Source organism: Delphinus delphis, chromosome 19, assembly GCF_949987515.2.
Source record: "Delphinus delphis chromosome 19, mDelDel1.2, whole genome shotgun sequence".
Classification (NCBI taxonomy): Eukaryota; Metazoa; Chordata; class Mammalia; order Artiodactyla; family Delphinidae; genus Delphinus; species Delphinus delphis.
In genome coordinates this window covers 30,247,154-30,257,324 of record NC_082701.1, presented here as the reverse complement: position 1 = coordinate 30,257,324, position 10,171 = coordinate 30,247,154, and the positions used below count along the sequence as shown (strand labels likewise).

The following is a 10,171-nucleotide window of genomic DNA, read 5'->3' as shown; positions in this document are numbered from 1 at the left end:
CAGCCATGACTCACGGGCCTAGCCGCTCCGCGGCATGTGGGATCTTCCCGGACCGGGGCACGAACCCATGTCCCCTGCATCAGCAGGCAGACTCTCAACCACTGCGCCACCTGGGAAGCCCGGACCTCATCTTTAATGGCACTAATCCCATTCATGAGGGCTGTGCCCTCATAACCTAATCACTTCCCAAAGGCTCCACCTCCTAATACCTTCACTTTGGGGGTTTGGATTTAAACACATGAATTTTTGGAGAACACAAATATTCAGTCCATAGCAGGCAAGATTAGGAAGCTAAAACCAGCTACCATCTCTAGGCTGATGGACAAATGGAAGAAGATGATGTTTCTGGAGCTCAGGGACTGGTGTCACAGACAAAAGCTGGAATTCCAATGGACAGGTTTAGAGGGAGCAAAGCTATAAAGGAGATGCAGCAAGCATTAGGACTGAGGTAGGGGACAGGGAAGAAATATCTTGGCTTTTTTCCTTTCCTTCCACCTTCCAATTTCCTGCCGATGTCGCCCACTGGGCAAATCTCAGCTGGAAGTCAGCTGTCAAGGAACCTGGTGAATGCAGCTTGAAAGAGTCAGTATCTCTACAATACAGAGGAGAGCAAGGTAGGAGAAGGAATGGATATGAGAACAAAAAGACTAAACAGTAGTCAATTCTTTTTAACTTTAAAAATCAACTTTATTGAGGTATAATTTACATACAATACACTTATTTAAAATGTACACTTTGATTATTTTTGACAAATACACCTATATAACCACCCAGTCAAGACATCAAACATTCTAATCACCCCCACAAAATTCTGTCTTAATCCTTTGCCATGAATCATCCACCCCACATCAGTCCTAGGCAATCACTAATCTGCTTTTTGTTACTATAGTTTTGCCTATTCTAGAATTTCATATAAATGGAATCGTGGAGTATGTACTCTTCTGCGCCTGGATTGTTTTTACTCAGCATGTTTTGAGATTCACCCACGTTTTTGTGTTTATCAGTAGTTGATTTTTTTTTTTTTGCTGAGTTGTAGTCCATTGTATGAATATACTCTAATTTGTTTATCCGTTCATCTACTGATGGACATGTGGGTTATTTCCAAGTTTGAGCTGTTATGAATAAAGTTATTGAAAACATTTATATACAAGGTTTTTTTGGTGATGTGTATCTGTGTATGTGTTTGGTGGATGTGTTTTCATTTCTTGTGGGTAAATATTTGGGAGAGGGATTACTGGGTCATATAAGAAACTGCCCAACTCAACAATTCTCTTTAATCTTTTTTATTTTTTAAATTTTTATTCTTTTGGCCGCACTGTGCGGCTTGTGGGATCTTAGTTCCCCGACCAGGGATTGAGCCTGGGCCCTTGGCAGTGAAAGCACTGAGTCCCAGTCACTGGACCACCAGGGAATTCCCCTCTTTAATATTATAAATATCATCATTACAATGAATGTCCATGAAAGAACATGTGCATTTCCTCCAAAGAGCTAAGGGTTAGAGGGAGAACAATTCTTATGACAAATCTCAAAAAAAAACAACTTAAAAACACTTAATACATATGTCTTTTATAGCTCAATATTTTAAAATAGACAGCAAGAAAGGGGATTAGGGAAGTATAAGAGGAGAGGAACTGAAGAGGAAAGTAAAGCAATGCAAAATAATGACTAAAAAGACTTCTTGACGATGGCAAAATCATCTTACACAGCTGCTCTGAGATCCCAGCACTGCTGTCAGCAACCTTCTGGCAAAGCTACTCTGTCAAATGGATGCAATAGGATCCATACTGATCTTTTGTAAAGAAATATCTTTATTAAACTAAGCAAACACACCTCTCATTTATAGTAATGTGGAGGTGTAGCCTTTTTCTTTTAGTAGTAATGTTTCCCCAACATATAACACTTCCCTTTGATATGTGGGTTGAGTCATAAATTAATGTCACAAATGAATGTCACCTAGGTGAGGGGGGCAACTACATTACAAAATAGGAAGGTGTAGCTTGATGTGAATTGTTACAGTTGACAGCTATGTACTCTTGAACTAAATGTCATCATGTCAAATTCTGAGATATTAAATAGTTGCTGGAATGTGAAATTGTGGACATTTTGATGTTTTGCAGCCTTATAAGTTTTGTCAATCTTTTCTAGACATTCTGAAACGGAAATGAACAGGTGGATTGAAAACAAAGACAAATGAGGAATTTAGAGACTATCTTGGCATCTCATAAAGAAGTTGCTCTACACTGGTGATGTTTTAAACAAAACACGTATAAATACATTTAGCTTGTCTGGAAACAGACTTATTTATTAGGTCTTTCCATTTACTTTTGAGACAAAAATAAGTAGTTACAGAGGACTCATGTGCATTACTCACTATACGCTTTCTATCGTGTATTAATTAATCTCAAGCTAGGAGAGAATGGATGTCTATTTTACATGATGCCATAATGTACATTAGTGAGATCAACCCATTTACTCTTAAAATAACGGTATCACGTCAGGGATTTAGAATACAGTATTATATGAAAACAGTTGGCAGGGGGACTCCTTCTGCCATTAATAACTGACTAGAAATGGTATTTCAGACCCTAAATCCAACTGAAACCCAGAAACAATAAATGGAGAGGATGGGGTGGATATTTTGTGAACATGTTTTTCAAAGTAGAGAAAGAATCACTATATTTTTGCTGAATTGTATGTTGCCGTGGACATGGCAGTATGCAGTAATGATGCTGTCATCTATACAGCTGTATAACAACACAGCTTCTCCCTCTCCCACCCCCCTCAGTAAGGCTTAAAAATAGTAGGTTTGTGTGTAGTTTGGTAAGAAAATTAGAATAATTTAAAGTTCTTCCAGTTTCAATCTACAAAAGAAAAAGGCTCAGGGGGATGGGGAAGAAGAGCAAACAAAATGTACCAAAAAATACATATTATGTAATAAAGTCTAATATATATTACACAGACACTAAAGAAGGGTGTCTTGGTGTGCTGGAAAACTGATGGCTTTGCAGTGGAAAGACCTGGATTTAGTCCTTGTTACATCACTTGCGTGTGACCTTGAGCAAAGTCGCAATGTATTTAAGTCTCAGTTTTCTCATCTATAAAATGGAATCATGGTAGTATCTTCTAACTTGAGGCACTATTGTAAGGATTAAAGGGATGAAAATGACTCGTAAACTATAAAGCCTTTTAAAAATAAGGCTTTATAGACATATTATTACACTGTGGAATCTTCAGAGGCAGAGAAGAGTACAGGAAAAAGGGTCTAGACAGGCTTTGGAAGCTTACAACCTGGGTTCTAATTCCAATGCCATGGCTAGTAGCTTTGACACCTTGAAAAGAGGAAATGTACTTAGGGACTTCCCTGGTGGTCCAGTGGCTAAGACTTCGTGCTCCCAGTGCAGGGGGCCCGGGTTCCACCCCACCTGCCGCAACTAAAAGATCCTGCACGCGACCGGGCAGCCAAATAAATAAATAAATGTTAAAAAAAAAAGGAGTGTACTTAATCCTGTTTCCTCTTTTTGAGAAATGAGGATAACACCACTTTCTTCACAGAATCAAATGAGAGAATGTAGGCAAAGGAAACTACCACTTGGTAGGTGTTGGATGCCTTCCCCCCCCGCAAACTATTAAATTAGTGTCATCAACAACAAAAGGTGTTCACACTGTGGTATCTTTCAACAGATAAGCACCCTAAAGCAAGGCAGGACAGATAAGGAAAACTGAATCCAAGTGGGAACCAACAGCTAGACCTGGAGATGTCTTAGTTCGGTCTTATCCACTTCAGGTTAGGATATGCATACAATGAAGACATTCAGAGTTGGAGAGGGGACAAGTCGAGTGCCCTTTCGACTCCGCGGACTCGACGGGAGGGAACCTGAAATTCTTAATTAGAGCCGGTTGCCATGGCGACAGTCTCTAGGCAGCGTGGGCTGAGCTCTTCGTAGGGCTAGAGGGTGGGCCGTCGCTGGACCCCGCGCGCGCGCCCGCGACCAACTTTCCCTCCAGACCAGAGAGGGGCAGCGCGCTCCGCCCCCGCCCCCGGGCCGCGCACGTCCGGGCTCGGCGACGCGCACGCCTGCGGGAGCCCTCTCCGAGGAACCTAGTGCTGATCGCTCGTGCCGGTGCGGCAGTTAACCGCCCTTGCAGGATCCCGAGGCTCGCGAGCAGCCCCCTCCCCTTCCTGGGCTTCCCCCACCCACTTCCCGGTCGGCTCCGGGGCATGAGCAGCGATGGCCGGCTGCAGCCCCGAGGAGAAAACTTACCGGCGCTTCCTGGAGCTATTCTTGGGCGAGTTTCGCGGACCGTGCGGCGGCGGCGAGCCCGAGCCGGAACCCGAACCCGAGTCGGAGCCCGAGCCCGAGCCCGAACTGGTAGCGGCTGAGGCGCCCGAGGCTTCGGTTGAGGAACCCGGGGAGGAGGCGGCCACTGTAGCCGCGACGGAGGAGGGGGAGCAAGAGCAGGAGCAAGACCCCGAGCCCGAGGAGGAGGTGGTGGCGGCGGAGGGCGAGGAGGAAGAGGCGGCGGCAGCCCGGGGGCAGTCGGCCGTGCCACCGCCGCCGCAGCCCCAGCTGCCGCCGCTGCCCCCGCTCCCGCGGCCGCTGTCGGAGCGCATCACCCGCGAGGAGGTGGAGGGCGAGAGCCTGGACCTGTGCCTGCAGCAGCTCTACAAATAGTTAAGTAGCGGGGCTTGGTTGGGGGTGGGCCCGCTGTCCCCGCCTCGCCGGCCTCGACGCGACTCCCTCGGCCCCTCAAACTGCTCTTTCCGCTCTTCATGCCCCCCCCCCCCAACGCTGGCGCCTGGCGCGGTTGAAAGCGCCCCCGCTGCTCGGACTTGGGCTGTTGTCTGCGAGCTGCCCACGCCAGCCGCGGCCCCCGCGCCTCCTACCCGGCCCGGGAGCCGCCCCCCGCGCCCTTCCGCCGGGCGCCGTCCCCTGCTTCCCGCTTCTCCCCTGCCGCCCACTTCTTGCTCCACTTCACACACCCTTTACCCTTCGTGCCTTGCAAGGTCCTTCCTTCCAGTCTTGAGAGCTCCCTCTTCCCAGCTCTCTTCTTCCTCCTGGAGGTTTCTTCCCACCCGGGTCTGCCTGTTCCCAGCCTGAGTCCCGTGTTGTTTGGCGGCGGAGAGACGGGACTCCTTTCTAGGCAGAGCTGCTAGGTGCTTCCTGCGTAACCGCAACAAAGATGATAATCCCAGCCCCAGATCCACAGGAGGAGAGACTGGAGTAGATTTTCTGTCGGGCTCTCGGTGTTGAAAGTATAGATGGCTTAATACATGGAAGCCTAGTATCTTCGTCTAACGACATTTGATAACTTACAGTTGAGGGAGGTGGGAAGGAATTGGGAGGGACGAGTGAGCAAAATTTTACATGCGAGCCTTCAGGTGAAAGACAGTTGTAATTCGTTAAAATGGAAAACTCTGGCTGGTTTGATAAAATTGCAATTAGGTGCAGTATTTTCAGTCCATTAAGTAGATGGGGTAGGGGAGAGAAAGCAGGTGGCTTAGCTACACAGATGAAAGTCTAAAATAGAAAGGTCAAGGCTTTTCGTTTCATCCCAGTTTTTATGGGCTTGAAATAGAAAGTTTACAATTGCTTTTCTTTCTAAATGGAATTGTTCTGAAATAATGACAAAGGAGAATACGAACAAGTTTCCGAGAACACTGGTAAACCTGGGGAGTCTTTCCCTATTCTGCTGATAGTTGTAATGAAAGGTGTTACTCTGTACCCCTCAGAAAGTTTACTACTGCAAGATTCATTGCAGTTAAATTCACTTCTTGGATCTTCTCAAAAACTTAGATTAAGAGAAGGACCTGGAAAGTAAATGTTTTGTCTTTATCCAACCTAACAGACACCTGATCAAATCACTCTTCCTGTTAAAACAGAGGCTTGTCAGTAGGGAAAAAGTATTTAAATGTCTGCTGTAGAAGTGAACTGTGTTGATGTCCCACACTTTACACTCTATTTAAAATTTAATTTTAAAATACTATCTGGTTACCAAAGTAATAATGCTTTTGGGGAAATGTAAAAGATAAAATGGCATGTAATACCACTACCCAGATATAAACAGTATTAACATCTTAGAGTATTTCTTCCTAGTGTTTGTAAAGTATCATAGAAAAAGGCGTATGAAATGTCATTTTTAATACTATATAAAGACACTTAAGACTTCCTGCTTAAAATAAAACGGAAACGTTTACCAAAGTGGAAGGGTGTATCTCAGCATCAGACTAATTCTATTTTGACAGTTCTTACCTTTACAAATGCAGTTGCAGAATTAAAGAAACACACATTTAAATATTAGAGAAGGTCCATTTTTAAAAAAAGAGTCATTACTTTAGAACAACTTTGAACATGTGCCAAAGTTTTTTAAAAAATGAAATCTATATAAAAGATGATGGTAAGTAGATGTGTGTTTTTCCACATGGAAAGGAAGCAAGATTTTCAATACACGTATAAACTAGAAAAGTATTTAAATTATAAAATGGCCATCTGATTGAGAACAGAAGTTTAGATTTGAAGTAAAACTAGCAAAATTAAAGTTGGAAAACATTATTTCACCTTAAATCAGAGATTTCATCATATATACTGTTTTGTGCAGAAGCTATTAACCTATTTTTATTCAGATATAAAATGGCTGGCTTGTTTATGTAAAGTATCTTCAAGGTCCTTAACAGATTAAAAACAAACAAACAAACCCCAAAGTCTCACAGTTTAAAAACACATACTTTTAATGCTTTTATTTTTTATTTTATTATTTATAAAGGAAAATCATATCACTTAGCCACAAGAATCGAGACTGGAACATTGGAGAGATAGATCATTTTCCTGTTCGCTTTATTTTACAGATGAGAGAACTGAGGATCCAGATTCAGAAATGACAAATTATGTACAAATGATTCCAACATTTCCATAATCTCTGAACCTCAGAACTCTCCGACATATTTGAAATGTTGGGTTGTCAAATTTCCTAGGAAATACTTTGAAATAATTCTGATTAGGGATATGTTGGAATTGCTAATTTGGAGGTGAAGATTTTTTTTTCCCAAAATATTTTCTCAAATACCCACTCTGTTTATTTTGGGAATTCTTAATATTCTTTAAAAGCTCTGTCATGCTTGTCAAATAGTGGTAAAATTCTTAAATGAAGTTACCTGAAATATATATTCACCAATTTCACAGTTGGGACTAATGTAAGAAGAAAATAACACTGCGTATAATAACAGTTTCATAAGTTTCTAGCGTGTTTTTTTCTGTTAGTATTTTAGAAATATACAGTATGAAACTGCTAAACAGACTGAGGTTCGCTGAAGAAAAAAAGGGTGCTTACCTTCTCAATACTGTTTATGTATACACTGGCTGAAATTTTACTTTTAAAAATATAGTGAATGTTTTTCTCACTATTTTGCTTCTCTCAGAGTTTTTAGAATAAGAACAGATATATTTATCATTCTTCATTTTGGTAAACACAAAGTTTAGGATTAGCTTGAGATAAGCAGTTACTTAGATAAGTAAAGGATCAAGGTTTGAATGGACAAAATATGGTTATAATTAGCAACTTAAAAGTTTTTCAGTGTTTGGGATAGAATTTTGCCGTTAGCCTTCAAAATAGGAAATATGTACTTAGATATTTCTCTGCTAGATATAAACATGTAACATTTTGAAAGAAAAATAATTCAAAATGGTAAAAATCCCCTTGGATGAGAAAGATGTCTGTTGTGGACTATAAGTACTTTTTTTAAAAAAATTTATTTAATTTATTTATTTTTGGCTGCGTTGGGTCTTTGTTGCTCTGCCTGGGCTTTCTCTAGTTGCTGTGAGCCGGGGCTACTCTTCGTTGTGATGCGCGGGCTTCTCATGCGGTGGCTTCTCTTGTTGTAGAGCACGGGCTCTAGGCGCACGGGCTCTAGGTGCGCAGGCTTCAGTAGTTGTGGGCCGCGGGCTCTAGAGCGCAGGCTCAGTAATTGTGGCACACGGCCTTCCTTGCTCTGTGGCATATGGGATCTTCCCAGACCAGGGCTCGAACCTGTGTCCCCTGCACTGGCAGGCAGATTCTTAACCACTGCGACACCAGGGAGCCCCCCTAAATACTTTTTTTAAAGGACCATTTAAACAATTTTGTTTCAACTAATTAAACCTTAAGAATCAATAATAAATTCATGCAATACTTTAGAACTGTATCACTGAATTAGTCTATTACTTGTCAATAAAATATTCCAATGATTTGGAACCTTTAGCTGTTAGTATAAAAATTATCTCCTTTACTCCTTTAAACTAAAATGCCCCCCAAGAGATTAAAATAAATACTTTCTAATGATATAATATTAGGATTTCTGAGGTTAATGAATCTCTTTGAAAAGGTGGAGGTGAGATATTTTATAGCTTTGAAATAATTTGCCAATAAAATTTACAGCTGATCTTGTAGCAGATATGAATAACCTTGGCTAGGCTACGTGGGTCAATACTGTATTCTGTTTCTCTATATTTTACTGGGGATAAATCTATTTGTTTTAACCCAGAAGAAACAAATACTCTGAAGCCTTTATTAGAGCTATATGTCATTACGTTTTTAGAGCAGTTTTTTCCTCAGTTATTCATTTAGTCTGGGTTGGACTTCTCAAGGGGGGAGACAGATGTCCCAGCAGCCTGACAAAGTTAAGTACATACAGAAGGTTTACAGTAGTAATGAGGGTGGGCACTTTAAAAATGGCTTGGAAAAGAAAATCATTGTTTATAGATACTAATAATTCAGTTATATTGAGTTATGTGACTCATTAATGACTTTGAGATAGGTTAGAAAACCATTAAGCTTTGTCTGTGTATATATATGGAAAAATACATGGATGCAAGTTATGCTACTCATTTAGAGTACCTTTTTTTCTTATTAAAAGGTAGTAAGAAGTAGCAAAAAGAAGAAAATAAATACCAACCATTCAGTGTAAGCCATACTTTTCAGGTTTTTCTTCTACCTCTCAGGCTGCCACTTCTCTGTGAGCTTTTAATACTCTGCCTAACCCTTTTATATTGGTATTTGGTCCTTGGTCTTTTCTTTCTTTCTTTTTTTTTAAAAAAAATATTTATGTATTTGGTTGCACTGGCTCTTATTTGCAGCAGGCGGGCTCCTTAGTTGTGGCACTTGGGCTCCTTAGTTGCAGCTTGCCAGCTCCTTAGTTGTGGCAAGTGGGCTCCTTAGTTGCAGCATGCAGGCACCTTAGTTGTGGCATGTGAACTCTTGGTTGTGGCATGCATGTGGGGTCTAGTTCCCTGACCAAGGATGGAACCCCGGCCCCCTGCATTGGGAGCGCGGAGTCTTATCTACTGCGCCACCAGGGAAGTCCTGGTCCTTGGCTTTTTCAAGTGCGGTTGACTTATTTGTCTATAGTCAACATCAATCTCTCCCATGATTTTGGTTATTGTAGTTATGCTAATGGCTCCTGACTGTCTCCGTCCCTGCTTTGACTGCTAATTGAATGGCTCTATCTAGATGTCTAAGTATCTTCTCAAACTGTCCAAAACTGAATTTAATCCTCCAACTCCCTCTCTCCCCCCTGCAGAAGACAAAACTAAAACCTAATTCTCTTTTTGGTCGGTTCATCCCTGATTTCTCCTTCTCTCACCCTCACATTCAGTCAAATTTTGCCTTATAAATATCTCATAAATATGTCCTTCACCATCCCCACTGTTATTGTCATCTCTTCCCAGTCTTACTCTTCTCCAATATATTCTCCCCAGTGTAGCCAAAGTGATTCCTCTAGAGTCTAGATTATGTAGATTGACTAATTATCACCCACTGCTTAAACATTTTTACTCTTTCCGTGGAGTTAGCCAAACTGTGAGGTCAAAGGCACAGTCCTCCAGAAAGCCAGGTCTGCCTGAGGCAGAAGTTTGCAAGGAGTTAGGGTCTAAATACAAACTTAGAGGGAAGAGTCCACACAAGACCACCCTCACTTCTGACACTGACTGTAAGTTTGGGGTTTCTCAAAAACACCTCCAGATTTGATAATTCACTAGAAAGAACTCGCTGAAAGCTATTATATTAATGGATTATGGTTCATTATAAGGAAAAGATACAAATTAGAACCAGCCAAAGGAAGGGATGCATGAGGTGCTATCTAGAAGGGTTTCAAATGTGAAGCTTCCATTGTCCTCAGCAATGTGTTTCTCTCTCATGGAGT

The 10,171-nt window shown here is 41.8% G+C and overlaps 1 protein-coding gene across 1 annotated transcript in view; it reads left to right on the top strand.

The window, feature by feature from the left end:
• The first annotated feature begins 4,156 nt into the window (after positions 1-4,156).
• The window catches only part of PPM1E (protein phosphatase, Mg2+/Mn2+ dependent 1E), a 196,518-nt gene continuing 190,503 nt past the window's right edge, over positions 4,157-10,171 (top strand). Inside the window, exon 1 of the mRNA XM_059997312.1 lies at positions 4,157-4,672. Within this exon, the coding sequence (XP_059853295.1) occupies positions 4,230-4,672 (443 nt within the window). The 5' untranslated portion in view covers positions 4,157-4,229. The remainder of the gene's footprint in view (positions 4,673-10,171) is intronic.